Raw genomic sequence first — 14,418 nt, 5'->3', positions numbered from 1 at the left:
TATATATATATATAGTTTCTTAAACGTAACATGGACTTCCTCTTTTGTCCCCCTGGTGGATGCAGATGTTGGGGATGTTGGAAACCATGTCCAGCAATAAGCAGTACGCTGAGCTACAGGAGGCTTTAAATAAGGCAATGCAGTTCATCCGATACCCAGGGCATTGTGTCAAAGATGGACCCCGCCTCCTGGCCCTGCTGGTTAACCTTCTGTACTCGGACCTCAGATATCTGCACGTCATCCGTTAGCCTTGGTTTTTTCTTCTTCTTCTTTTTTTTTTTTTTTTTTACTCTGGCAAGCAGTCGAAATATGAAAGACTTCAGCTTCCCGCAACTGAACGTGGGAGAGTAAACATCTGTGGAGATGAAAAGGTGACGGAGCAGAAAGTTTTCAAGAAGTGACGCTGATCCTGTTGTTCTGCCAGTTTTGGGCTGTGCATGATAGAAACTGCATCATGACTCTTGACAGAAATCAAAATATCTAATTTTGTGCCAATCGCTGGCTTTTTAGCACTTTACTCCTGTGTCTCTTGTGTTCATGCCTCGTCAGGTTGCTTTCAGCAACATGTGTTTTTATGACTTGGAGAGGATGTGGCGCATATTTATTGATGAATAAGAGTTTCAGCGCTGCAGTGTCTGTGTGAGTTTTACACCGACACGTGAAATCTCAGCAGAGGCAAAAATGAAGGGTCCAGAAACCACTGGAAGCACAGATCTAATAGGTCGGTAGTTTAGTAATGCGTTCTTAAAATATGGTGGGGAACCTTTGAGGGAAGCTGAATAGTCTGAAACCTCTCAACTCTTTGTACTGTATGCATCCAAATGCTTCATCCTTTTTTCAGTGTTATTCAGCCAAAAGTGCTCTATTTGCATTTGCCAAAGAGTAGTTATTGTTTTTTTCTTTGCTCATTTTGCCTAAGTCCTGTTTTCATCCATCTGTGTTCTGAAAGCACACCAAGCACCACCTCCAATATGCCCAACCACTTGGCTTCCTTATAAAGTAGTGTGTGCGCGCAATGTTATACAGATGGCTAATGCTGCAGGTATTTCTCATGGAGAGAGAAAGAGGGTGATGGGGAAACTGTCTGAGCTTTCATGCAATCTAACATTCACAGACCTGCAGATTTTTAAATCGAAGGGGAACGTTTAACTTTTAATCACTCTCCTCGTTTGTCCTGTTGCTCTGTGCCATCTCAAGAACAGCCGAGCTGCACTTCAGCAGCCTGGAGCTCGTTTTACCGATGTCGGTGTTATATGGGGACTGTTAACGTCGAAAGCTTTTCTCTCTCTTTTTTTTTTTTTTTTTTCCCTTGTAATGAGTCACTGATCGAGAAACGCTCTGCTGGAAGGCTACACAGGGTGAGGGGGGGGGGAGCGACAGAGCCAAGCTGCACAAAGGAGGCAAGACAAGTAAATAAAGTTGACTGAATGTGTCACCGCTGTGTTTCGATGTGCAACCTGCTGTTTCGAGATCGTACCTGTGCTATTAAATGTAGGAAACTTCTGAGACTGACTAAAAGTTTTAGAAAAACTCACATGGAAAATCATCTGAGGGATTAAGTAAGGATAGACCCATAAAATAACAGGGATTTGATACTTTGTAAGGTTCAACTGATCAAACAACAAAATTATGTTTTAATTTAGCAGAAATAAGTTGGTGATGAAATTGGTGGTATGGAGATTCAGAAAAAAAAAAGTTTAAATAATAAAACACATGAATAACCAGCAGTGAAGTGACCAAGCATCTTATTTTAACGTTTCTAAAAAACATTCAAAAGTTTAACACTAATTCAGATCCTGATTTGACAGAAAACTGGACGTCAATTCATATTGTAAAAGAGTTTAATCAAAACAGTGTTCTTCAATTACAAGAACAAATTTGTCTTAATATTGTTTTAATGCCATAAAATAATTACTTTAATCATGATCTATTAGATGAACATTGGTGGTTTGAACATTTAAAACCTGAATTTCTTACTAGACATATTAACCAAATCAACAGGACGGCTCCAAACACACATTTTACTATAGCCAGAGTTTTATTGTCCAGGTCTGGATAATCTCAGGAAGGTCCAGTAAAGCAGGAAATGTGGGGGTTTCTTTGGGTAGAAGTGGCTCAGATAACCTGAGGAAGACTTGTTCATCTGTGGGTCTGACGTTGAAACTTTGTTGTGATTTTTTTTTTTTTTTTTATCTGCGTTCTATTGGAGATCCTCATCCCTCGCCAAGCTGAGGCATTTCTTTGTTACCATACAGTATGTAAACATTTAGAGCGGGGCTCTGCTTGTGGCGTTTTCCCATGTCTACCTGGGCCACCAATAAAGGTGGAGGGTGCTGCTTGTATGCTAACATTTTTTCTTCACTTCCTCCCCCACCCTCGTTGCTCTTTTCACAGCTCACAGTTTGTGCACCGGTGTTTTAATAAGTCCTGCAATCTTAATTGTCTGCTCCCAGCCTTTCTGGTGTTTATAAAGCCATTACAGCTTCGTTCTCTGACAACCATCAATGTGACTGGCTTTCACATGCTGTCATATGTTCCTGAGGTACAGTGCAATTTTAAAAAAGAGAGCTTTCACACAGGAAAATCGGAGGGGGGGGTGGGCGGTCTCTAAATGGAGCTTTGTGCTTTTGTGTGCATGCTTCCATCCAGCCACCTCATTTGACACCAACACGTCTGCCAGAGAGAAACCTCTGCTCAGCCACCAGCGGTCTCTATGGTTACAGGATGGCTGAAGTGAAGGGGGGAGAGGAAGAGGAGGAGATGCTTACAGACACTCATTGCTGCCTCTTCTTGCGTCTCAAAAATAGCTTCAGAGTGTCTCTCGCCGTTTAGTCCGCCGTCTGCTCTGCCGTCTCACAGCTCCGCTGGTGAAGGGCTCTGAAGAAGTTTGGATCCAAGAGAAACCTTGCTCTGAAGCATTAGCCTCACAGGATGTGTCGCACGCACTGTGTACACACGCACATTCTCAGAGGAGCCGTCGCTGCGATTCCTGGCAGACGCATGCCTGTCTGGCAGGTTCTTCCATCAGTGTGCAGAGCCGGAGTTGGGTCAGGAATAGCTGCTCCCAGGCTGTTTCTGTGCACACTCAGCATCAGAGCCGCATGTGAATGAACTCACATCAGTCGCTGATCATTAGAGCAGAGAGATGTGACTTCATTCTCTCAACGTTTATCAATTATGCAAAAGCATCTGCCATTATTGAGTCAGAGAAGGTGATCTTATGGCTGGTGTGACAGTCAGGTTAGCAGGGCTCTCTTGGTTTCTCCGTTCTGCTGCTCTCATTTCTACTCAGAGATTATTATTATTATTATTAATTTTGTGTTTTAATAATGCACTCAAGCTCCTCTATTTCCAGTTTAGAACAATTTTACATCAAACAAGTTGTGTCCAGTCATTTCACATTTTCTTTCATACGCATAGAGTCAGAATTATACACACTCAAACATAATGGGAAACAATTATGTTTTTTAACAATTTGAGTATTAGAACCTAATTAAAACTGAATAAAGGACCTATAACTTTCTTCAATATTTACTTTACTATTTGTCAGCTCTGGAAAAAAAAAATTAAGAGCCCACTGCACTGAACCACATTGAAAACCTCCTGGTTATTTCATCAGATATTGATTTCTGAACTCCTCCTGAGTTAAAACATTAGTATTGTTGTTTGTAAATCAATATGAACTGGTTTTCTTTGCATTATTTGTGTTCTTAAAGCACTGCATCTTTTCGTTATTTTGACCATTTCTTATTTCCTGCAAATAAATACTACATTTTTGCTTGGGATTTCGGAGACATGTTGTCAGTAGTTCATAGAATAAAAGAACGATGTTCATTTTACTCAAACATATGCCTATAAAGAGTTAACCCAGAGAAACTGATCATTTTAAGTGGTCTCTTCACGTTTTCCAGAGCTGTAGTTGTGGGCATGTCCAAATAAAACTGGACTTTTATTCCCGCTGAAAACAGTTAAAATAACACCCAGCCGTGTCACATCAGGTGTACGTGAAGAGAACATAATTATTGTGATTCTGTTTTTAGGTTTTCTTCTAGTTTTTCCTTCTTCCTGGCTGCTTTCAAGGTGAAGTTGCATGAACTGCCAGATAAAGACATGCTGAAAGTTGTTTTGAATACAACTGTCAAATTGTAGGCAGTTTTCCAGACAGAAAAATGACTGATTTCAAATCCCATAACAGACTCATGAGCCACCGCAGCCTTTTGAATCTCGCCGTGTTGTTCGCTCTCACTTCACCAGTCTGGAGCACAACACACTGAATACCTGAGGTTAAAACGGGGCGAACCTCCTTCACACTGCAGTAGTAATCTAATCAAGTCCAAGCACGTGATGTTAGCTAGAGTGTGTGCTAATCAGAACAAAGGTTGTTTTCTTTATTTATGTTGCTTGAATCCTTCCATACAGTGTAATGATGTTAAGTATCCACATGTCCAAATGTGCCAGGGTGCGTTCTGGCTGTCAGGGTGTCCTAACTTCTGTGAAGTGACTGTATGTAAACCTCTGATTGTAATTTTAGGAAGACTTAACAGGGACGACCCGATCAGGACCAGAAGCCTGTCTGTTCCCTCTTTCCTTGGTTCTTGTTTGTACCACCGTCTCTCCTTCTGTTTTTTTTCTTTTCTTCTTGTTTGTAAATTAACAACCCTCACAAACGCACATATACACACTATCTATTTGCTCATATGCGCAATGTCTCCGTATTCTTCCTCTTTTGACCAAATCCTGCATCTCTGTGGGTTTACGTCGTGGCCCAGGAGCCGGTTCGTGGCGCTTTATGCAGGCTAATTGTAATTTCATGATGAGTCCCTCATTGCATTTCCGCCTCACAGATTGAGCTGAGGCTGCATGAATCAAACTCTGCTGCTGAACAGCTGCTCCTCCGTGACAGCTGCAGTGACCAGAAGTCCCTTCCTGCTGCCAAAACACAAGGACTCCTCAGCTGTACCCACAAGAATGTCCCTCTGCACAGCAGCTTCTCTACATGCTCACATTGTTTTGAATGTTAAATGTGTGTGTGTGTGTGTGTCTGCCTGTCTGTGTTGTTCGCAGCATATTTGCGTGTGTCAGACAGACTCCTCCATTCAGACGCCCACCTTTCTCACACCTCCTCGCCTCACCGGTGACTCAAACTTAAATTAGTTCTTGTTTCTCTCTCCAGCGCTTCCTCTGGCATCGACCAATCAGAGCAGAAGTGTCCTGCTGAGAGTACCTTTATGGGCACTTAACGATAAAAGTCATCAATAATGACTCAGACCTTCAACACGGCTGCTCTAATGTGATGTCTCTCTGAGAACGGGGCAGGCTGGTTGTTATTTATGTCAGGACTGAGAACACTGATGAAGCCAAAGGGAAATAGTTTTAATATTTCACCCTCAAGATGTTTATCGTTTCACTTTGTTGCAAGCAGCAAATCCTCTCGATTGTAAACAAGCAAGAAAATCCTCTGACGAGGGAACATTTTGCTCAGAAAGCCTGTGTTGACTCATTTCTAGATAATGGGGCTGATGAGTCAGAGGCTCGGTATAAAAGTAAGGTGTCATATTTAGCTAAAATTAGTCCCAGACTAAGTCGGAACTGATGGCCAGTCCAACACTTCGGACAGCCACCAGGCCAACAGGTCGGTTTATGTAGGTCAGCAGGTTTGGAGCTTGTTCAAGTTGAGGCTTTGTTTTCCAGTGGTTGGTTTACAGAAACATGTTTTAAAAACCAGTAGAAAGAGTTTAAATTCATCCAGAATTGACATTTAGTGTTACGTGATGCATTGCATGATATTACCATATGGCTGTCATACTCGTGCATCATTTAAATCTTCATACACAAATTATTGTGCTGCTCGTTTTCTCCATTAAACAAAGCGCATCTTTTCTAGCAGTTCTGAACTATCGATGAAATTCCCACGTTTTTGTTTTTGACAAAATCATCACAGCACAAATATTAGCCCACTTAATAAAAGGCATAGTTTGTGCCTTGATATGTTACTCTTTAGTCATCGAGAGAGAAGGATGTTGGATCATTATTTTTTCTAAATCTCTGGATTATCTGGACTCCTGGATTCCTCTTCAACTCACCGCTGAGGTTTTCTGCCGGATTTCCGTGTGGGGACGTGGCTGGGCCACGGTCGTGGAAAACAACAGATTTTGAGTCTGATAAACCATTTCTGTGTTGTTTGACTAAATAAATGCACTCAAACTGAATTCGTTTTGTGGTTTCTTGCACGCCTTTACCAGGATGCGTATGTGGTGTTTGTAATCATTTGTTTTATGCTATGCTTTGTGAAGAAAACTACACTGCTCAAAAAAATAAAGAGAACACTTAACACAATATAACTCCAAGTAAATCAAACTTCTGTGAAATCATCGATTGACAACGGGGACCCTTGTCGGGTCAATCAGTGTTGCTTCCTAAGTGGACAGTTTGATTTCACAGAAGTTTGATTTACTTGGAGTTATATTGTGTTGTTTAAGTGTTCCCTTTATTTTTTTGAGCAGTATATTTTGTGGGGAAAAGGCAGAAAGAAAGTATAGCATTTATATAGTGAAGACATACAAATTGTTGAAAATAGAAATGTAACTTTTTAAGCTTTGCAATCTGCTGCAAAACCTCTTAAGCTGCTTTTTTAAAATTACTTTTTAATGGTTTGCCTAACTTGAACTGTATATTTATTAAAGAGTCTCCCACAAGCGTCTGTTTTTTCCTAAGGGTCAAGGTTTGGTTATTTTAGCAGAGCTGTCTAAACTTAGATTTTAAGTGGGGGGTAAGGTTTTAGTGTTGCGCCTGTGTAGGGCATTCCTGGTTGGTTGTTAGCAGAAGTCTTTTTGGTGTCCACCCTCAGCAACGTCCAGCGGCAGCTACAACAGATCTGCTTCATATGCTGTACACGCTTGATCATATTTTACATTTTCTTTTAAACTCACAATGGTTTACAGTCAATTAATGGGCTAATAATGACTAAACTGAGAAAGCAACTTGTTCCTTGATTATAAAATCTGTCATTTATCAAAGAAACAGTAGTAGGAGTTTGGTAATATTTAGAAATACAGAATGCATTAAATATTTTCCAGTCTGACAAAAGAAGCAGAAGTTGCTAAAATAATTAAATGAGGACTTTAACACAACTTTCACACTACAAATGTGTTTCTTAGTAACTATAACAGCTGGTGACAGTGGTTTATGGGTGGGATGGCTCAACACCCAGGGCACCATTGTATCAAGGAGTGGCATAAATGCATATGCAGTGTTTGATAAATGTTTCAGCCCCTGTGTTGTGGACAGTGTAGTCGAAGTCCTGTAAAAAAAAAAAAAAAAAAAAAGTGTCTGGTTCTGATTTTGAAGTTAGTGCTGGGAAATAAAGCCTCAGAATAAATGCATAGAAGGAAAGTAAGCTAGAGAGAGATGTCTGGTTCATTTAAAGCCTCCACGCTGTGATCTGATGATTGCACTCTTTACAGAGATAGGAGGTAAAGATGCGGGTGTGAGTGGAGTCATCTCATGACTCAGACCAGGCACGAGGCACGACTGTAGCACCGCGCGCATGGACACGCACACCCACATTTTTCAGATCAGCATCCAAACTGGACTCGGTCTCGTTTGTGCGGACAGCTGATTTACAGCAATCATCTGTCCAATCTTGAGAGCAAAAAGAAAGAACTAAAGAAATAGACATTGTTTTTGATAGTTTGGGGAAACTTATTTTTTAGTTGTTCTTCAAGAAATCTAGGGGGAAAAAAAAAAAGAAACGACTCCTGCAGGCCGACTGAGGGGGCTGGGTCTGGTCTGGTCTCCAGCCCAGGCTCCATATTTCAGGCACAAGTCCAGGAACGGACACCGCAGCAGCAGCGGGGTCGGTAAGGACATTTTAAAATACAGTTTTTACTTTTAAATGATTACAAAGTTTAAGAAGAGGGTTGCTTTTCCAAACAACCATCAGAGTTAAGCTATTCGCGCCGTTAAATCGATAACTAGACATCGATTTAGACACGTTTCTCTCCCTGACTCTCGGAACCAGCCTGCTTCTGCTCCCCCATCAACACAGCACTGGTCCAGATTTGGCTCTGAGGTTTTCCACCGAGACGTCAGGCAAGCGGGCGGGCCTCAGCGTTTGGTCACTGGTTATTTCAGAGCCTGTGATCCCCGCCGGTCGGTGCTGCGTCCTGACGTCAGGTTATTATAAGGAGGCAACGGAACCGGAGCGGCTGGGCAGACAGCGGGGTTGAAGGGGAGAAAGGAGCGCAGAAACAGGCTGGAGGAAGCCGGACCATGCTGATCTGATTCCCCACTGACAGGGCACTCTGGTAGGGCTTTGTCTTCGCTTCTTTTACGTGGTCTGTGGGCCTGCATATGAGCATGTACGTGTCGGGAAATAAGCGGAAATATTGAGCTTTATTTTTGGCATCACGTCGCAAATTGGAAATGTTTCTTTAAGTAGAGGGCACAAGCGAGAAGAAGAAGAAAAAATTAATCCTCCGCATTTTGCTCTCTGGAGACTGCTGTGCCCTGTTGAGAGGCACTGCAGTGAGGGGGGTCTCTCCTGCCCATAAAGCTGGTTGAACACAATAGATTCAGGCGGTGTATCAGCGTGGTCTGCAGTGGGCTGCTTCCTTCCGTTTTCACACAAAATCTCCTGCGATTCCAGAAGAGGTGGTTGGTTAAGGGGAAATTATTCTGGTGCTACCAGGCAGAGTTGATGTGGAGAAGCCCTTTCGGTTACAGTAAAATGAAGGGGATTCCTCTGCTCTCCATCTCAGACTACATCATCACCATATCGCCATGGCAACAGTTGGTGAAACCAGCACTCTCTGTTCCCCACATATCACTTAATAGATCTCACACTAAGTCTTCAAATGAGATATTTGGAGGGTGCGTGGCAGATCCAGGGCCGGTCTGATGTTGTCTGAGGTCCTGAGCAGAATTTAATTTGGGGGCCCTCTTCCAGCAAAACCTATTACCAGTACATTTTTCTCATATTTTATTTTATTTTTTACAGAGTTAGGAGATTAGGGGAGAAAAGGTGAGTTTAATATTTTCAAATTAACTGTACCAAATCAAGTCTTTGGTGTAACTAAAAGTAAAAGTGTTATATCTGATATATGCCAGGTAGGTAGCAGATATCACTGCATTGTTGAATGAAACATAACATTTTATTGTTATGCTTAAATTAACACATCAACACTATTTTTTTTTTACTTTAAACTGAAAATGCAATGAACTGCTCTGGGTTATTTTGAATCTTAACTGGGTGTAATATTCATTATCTTGCAAATAGAAATAGGCATTTAAGTTTAAAGATAACAGAAGAAACAAGTCAGAAATTAGACAGCACCGCATGAAACAAACTTGTGGGGCTTTTATTTTGAAGAACCACACGTCTTTCTGTAATGATGTAAAGTGTTCCAAAGGCAACCACTCAAATAATGCCGGTTCTTGTTGCTCAGCAGTTCAATAAGTAACGTGGTGACTGTGGTGACAGTTGTGGGTTTGATTCCAGCTTCCTTGTGCCACATGTTGGTGTGCTGCTAGGTGAGGCACTTAACTACAACTTGCCTTCTGATCTGTGTATGTAACTCTGCAGGAATTAAAACTTAAGTGTTGCTGCAAATTTAAAACTCTTGGGATTTTTCCAACTGATTCTTTCATAAATCTGCCCTGTGTAATTTCAAGATTTGGAACAAGTCCTCCAGGCCAGCAGGGGGCCATAAGCAGCTGTAAAGTAGGCCTATTTGGCCAGGTCATAAGGTGGTTCTCAATAGTTTTGAATGTTATTGACAAATGCCTGTATCTCAATAATTTAAACTGAAACACTGCATAGATTGTCCATACATGCATTTAAAGTGTTTATTTTTGTCAGTTTTGATTATATTGCCAGGGTCTTGGGTTGTTTGAGTTTCTTTTGTGTTTGTTTATTATTTATGCATTCCTTAGTTTCAATTCTTTGTTTGGATCAGCTGTGTTTCTGTTTTTCTTTCCTTCAGTCTTTTCTTAGTTACTCCAGTTTAACTATGTTCCTTATGTCTGGTTGTTTGTTAGTAGTTTGATTTTTACTAAGTTTATCCAGTTTTGACCCGTGTGCCATTTTCTCTCTCTCTCCCCTCACACCRTCAACCCATTCTGATCATCCATCTATTCCTTGTTCAGTAATGAATATCCCCAGTATGTATAAATCTCATTGTCAGTCACTCTTTGATGGTTCCTCCTGTTAAATCTAATTTCATTCCCATTCACATGGCTGGCTTGTTTGTTCCTGCTGTGATTTTTTTGTTTGTCTTGTTTTGCTCTGGCTCCTTGCGTTCCTTGTATTTTTTTATTCATCATTTTTTATTAAAATGTTAAAACTACTCGCCATCTCCACTTTGTTGCAACACCACACTCATCTGGTTAGATATTGGTTCAGAGCTTATTAATTAAAAAATCTGGCTTCTTAGAAAACTGTAAAATTGCAAATAACCAATAAAAAACTAATTTTGTTTTATACAGAATGTGATCTACTAAATATTTTGTTGTCAATTCATGACCAGATTTCATTTTGCACAAATTACTGCATCAGTGCAGTGTGGCTTGGAGATTATCAGCTTGTGGTTCTGTGGGTGTTAAGGAAGCTTGGGTTGTGTTCATAGCAACTTTATCTCTCCACTCTGTAGCTGCACTCTGTGATCTTGATACACTCAATGTAGAGTCTGTATCTAGATACAAGCTTTGTGTTTATCCGGTCAAATACAGAATTTACTTTCACCTGACAAGAGGACTTTGAACCAAGAAGCAACAGTCCGCTTCGTCCAGTTAGAAGTTTTAACTCAATGAATGTGACATTTTGTGTGTAACATCCTCGATCCTTGCATAGAAAGGGCATGATGGCCCTTGAGATTCTAACTCCAGCTGCATTCCTCACATTGTAAATCTCCTCCAAACCCTTAAATATACTTTGTCTTGTAATTGTCTAAAATGTGTGGCTATTCCTACTATTTCTGCATCTTTTTCTGCCGCACTTTATACCACCATTGAACTTTGGTTGGTCCTATGTTATGTTATATTTACGCTAGAAACTGAATTGTGGGTTTTCATTTGCTGTAAACCATAACAAATGTGTAAAATGTATAACTCTGTGTTTTAGATTCATTTGAGTTAAACTTTTTAAATTGAGTAAATTAACTTTTTAACATAATTCTAAGCTACTGAGATGCATCTAGCTTGTCATTCTCTGCAGCATCTGTCTCAGAGGATTGCTGCGAGACTCTTATTGTGTCCTTGTGTCTCACCAGTGACAGCACAGTCTGAGCTGAAGAGAGGACTTCTGGGTCCTGAGAGGCGCAGGTATGGGGAAGGACTACTACAAAACCCTTGGGATCTCCAAAGGTTCCAACGAGGATGAGATCAAGAAGGCCTACCGACGGATGGCACTGCGCTTCCATCCGGACAAGAACACAGATCCAAACGCGGAGGAGAAATTCAAGGAAATCGCAGAGGCCTATGAGGTTCTCAGCGATCCCAAGAAACGGGTAATCTACGACCAGCTGGGAGAGGAAGGTGAGGAGAAAACGGGTGACTTTCTTCTTCTCCAGGTTTGAAGCCTGCAGGGCTTATTCAGTCTGAGAAGCCAGCAGGTATTTCTACTGAGTTAACTCAGGCTCAGGTCTAATATCACACAAATGTGTGTTAGTCACTCAAGTAATAATGCTGAGTTCATGCTTTTGTATTTTATGTGTGATTGTTGGTTATTATAGTGTCAACAACCCTCACCAGGTCCAATGACTTATAGTCCTCCTCAACTGCTGTTGTGATCTGTGTATGAATGAATGAATGTGTGTGTGCGTGTGTGTGCGTGTGTGTGTGTGAGTTCCCTGACAGACAGATGGCTCGACATCATGATGCTGCTGCGATATGAATAGCAGCAACTGCTGCTATTCATATCAGCAGTTGCATGTGCACACATGTGCACATGCGTGCACATGTGTGCACGCATGTGCACATGTGTGCACATGCGTGCACACATGTGCACGCATGTGTGTATTTGTGTGAGTTTGTTGCTCGCAGTGACCTCGTATTTCAGTCGCTGTTGCTCCGCTGGCAGCACTACTGGAAGATCGGTGATGCTGTGAGATTTTTATCCCGCCCACGATGGATTATTTTCTCTGCTTTTTGAGAGAGATCCTCTGTCTGCCATCTCATTTCAGACAGACTTCCAAAACTTTTTTTTTATTATTTAAAATTTACATGTTTTCAGGTAATTTTTCTACATTTTTTTCCTCTGAAGTTTTAAGGTTTGGACATTTTAGTACAACATATTTACCTATCTTATCTGTAGGTACCACAAATTTCAAAGCAACACAACGCTGAAACTGACTCCTGTTTTTGGCTTCTCCACTAACTTCTAAACCTTTATTGCATACAATAAAACAATACAGTAATACTGAAAGTTGACACTGACTTAAAATATGCAGTGAGGGAATGTTTCTACTCCTTTTTCATTTATGAAATCAAAATAAGTCCAAGTGGCCTCCATATAATTCAGGTCATGAAGGGGTTAACGCTCAGAGGCCCAGGTTAGATAAATATGAATTTAAAGGTAACTAAAGTCCAAAGAGTGATGAAAAGACCTTTTCTAAAATTTTGAATGCATCTGTATTCTGTCCATATGTCAAAAACCCAAATACTGATGGGTGAAATGTTAAAATCAACATTTGACGGGTAAAATTAAAGATTAAAAATGTAAGAAAAACAGGAAAACTCAGAAAATAAGAAAAGTCAGAAAATCAAACATTTGTTCGTTCTAAATTTTACTTTTTTTTTTCTCATACTTATACACACGGTAATAAAAATATGATACCGTTCCAAGATGTTTGATGCTGGGGTCGGAGCCATGTGTGTGTTAGAAGATGCTCACAGATAGCACGAGGTTTTTAGTGTGTGTTTGTACAGTCAATAATTTCTTAGCCCTCTGATCTGTTGCAGGTTTGAAGACAGGAGGCAGCAGCTCTTCTGGCGCTCCTGGCAGCTCGACGCACCACTACACTTTCCATGGAGACCCCCACGCCACCTTTGCCTCTTTCTTCGGGGGCTCCAACCCCTTTGACATGTTCTTTGGCTCCAGCCGCAGCCACAGCCGCTCCAACGGTTTCCCCTTCCACAATGACCACAGCAACGGCGCAGAGCAGGACGCGGAAATGGATGAGGATGACCCCTTTGCTCATTTTGGGAGACAGTTTGGCTTTCCCGGAGGAATGAACAATGGCTTTCCAGGGGAGGGCCGCAGGAGGAGGGGGACAACCCCGTCGGAGCGCCTGGGCACCAACCGGAAGCACCAGGACGCGCCGGTGGTCCACGAGCTGAAGGTCTCACTGGAGGAGATCTTCCACGGCTGCACCAAACGCATGAAGATCACCCGCCGCAGGCTGAATCCAGACGGGAGGAGCATGAGAACGGAGGACAAGATCCTCAACATCATCATCAAAAAGGGCTGGAAGGAGGGGACCAAGATTACTTTCCCAAAAGAGGGGGACGAGACCCCAGAGAACATTCCTGCCGACATAGTGTTTGTGCTAAAAGACAAGGGGCATACCCACTTCAAAAGAGACGGTTCCAATATCATTTATAACTGCAAGATAACCCTAAAAGAGGTACGTCCAACTTATTTCATCTCTGTTTGTCTTCTCATGTTGCAGCTCTTCCCACAGATTAGTTGCTAATTCTTTAGAGGGATTTTGATTCCCGGTGGATCCAGTCAGGCAAACACTCACTTCAGCTGGGAAGCTTTGGAACAGAAATGCCTCAAACAGCGACTTTCTAAAGCTTTTCTACATTTGTCAACTTCAACCACACAGTTTAGCAGGTCTTATTGGGATTTTATGTGGTAGACCAACATTAAGGAGTGCATAAATGTGAAGTAAGGAGAAATATTATTTTACAAAGAAAAATTGTTTGCTAATTTAAGTCAGGTATTTAGAGTAAAACAAAAATCTAAAACATGTCGGACATGTTTTAGATGAAGGACTGGAGTCTACCATCTTTGATAAAAAAAAAGAAGAATATTCCCAAACTTTAAACATCTTAATCACAATAAAAGTCAAACCTGCCAATAGATTAGCATCCAGCTAAACTGACCGACCAGAAAAGGAGAGCATTAATCAAAGAAGAAGCTGAGAAGCTCCTGTGATCCACAACTTGGGTGTGAAAATATTAGTCACCTACAATAATCAATCAATCAATCAATCAAATTTTATTTATATAGCACATTTCAGCTGCAAGGCATTTCAAAGTGGTTTACATAATTGAAATAAAAACAGCATGTGACAGTGAATAAACAGTTAGAAAGACAAAGAGAATAAAAAAAGGTTAAAGATAAAAACCATAAAACCCGCACCCCTTGTAGGACTTCAGTTAAACGTCTCACACCTCAGAGTTTTAGTTAAAACG

At 41.2% G+C, this 14,418-nt stretch overlaps 2 protein-coding genes across 4 annotated transcripts in view; both read left to right on the top strand.

The window, feature by feature from the left end:
- The window catches only part of epg5 (ectopic P-granules autophagy protein 5 homolog (C. elegans)), a 25,162-nt gene extending 23,435 nt beyond the window's left edge, over positions 1 to 1,727 (top strand). The window contains exon 45 of the mRNA XM_008418798.2: positions 66 to 1,727. Coding sequence (XP_008417020.1) covers positions 66 to 248 — 183 coding nt within the window. The 3' untranslated portion in view covers positions 249 to 1,727. The remainder of the gene's footprint in view (positions 1 to 65) is intronic.
- A 5,850-nt stretch (positions 1,728 to 7,577) lies between these two features.
- Positions 7,578 to 14,418, top strand: part of dnajb5 (DnaJ heat shock protein family (Hsp40) member B5) — a 15,515-nt gene continuing 8,674 nt past the window's right edge. Inside the window, exons 1-3 of one of the 3 annotated variants that reach the window (XM_008418797.2) lie at positions 7,578 to 7,859; positions 11,268 to 11,532; positions 12,958 to 13,622. In XM_008418797.2, coding sequence (XP_008417019.1) covers positions 11,322 to 11,532; positions 12,958 to 13,622 — 876 coding nt within the window. In that variant the 5' untranslated portion in view covers positions 7,578 to 7,859; positions 11,268 to 11,321. Of the gene's footprint in view, positions 7,860 to 8,096; positions 8,307 to 9,431; positions 9,532 to 11,267; positions 11,533 to 12,957; positions 13,623 to 14,418 lie in introns of those variants that run through there. The other 2 variants (XM_008418796.2, XM_008418795.2) reach the window with 2 other exon arrangements.

The sequence above is a fragment of the Poecilia reticulata genome, linkage group LG9 (genome assembly GCF_000633615.1).
Source record: "Poecilia reticulata strain Guanapo linkage group LG9, Guppy_female_1.0+MT, whole genome shotgun sequence".
NCBI lineage: Eukaryota > Metazoa > Chordata > Actinopteri > Cyprinodontiformes > Poeciliidae > Poecilia > Poecilia reticulata.
Note: the sequence above shows the minus strand (reverse complement) of the source record. Positions and strands in the feature narration are given on the sequence as shown.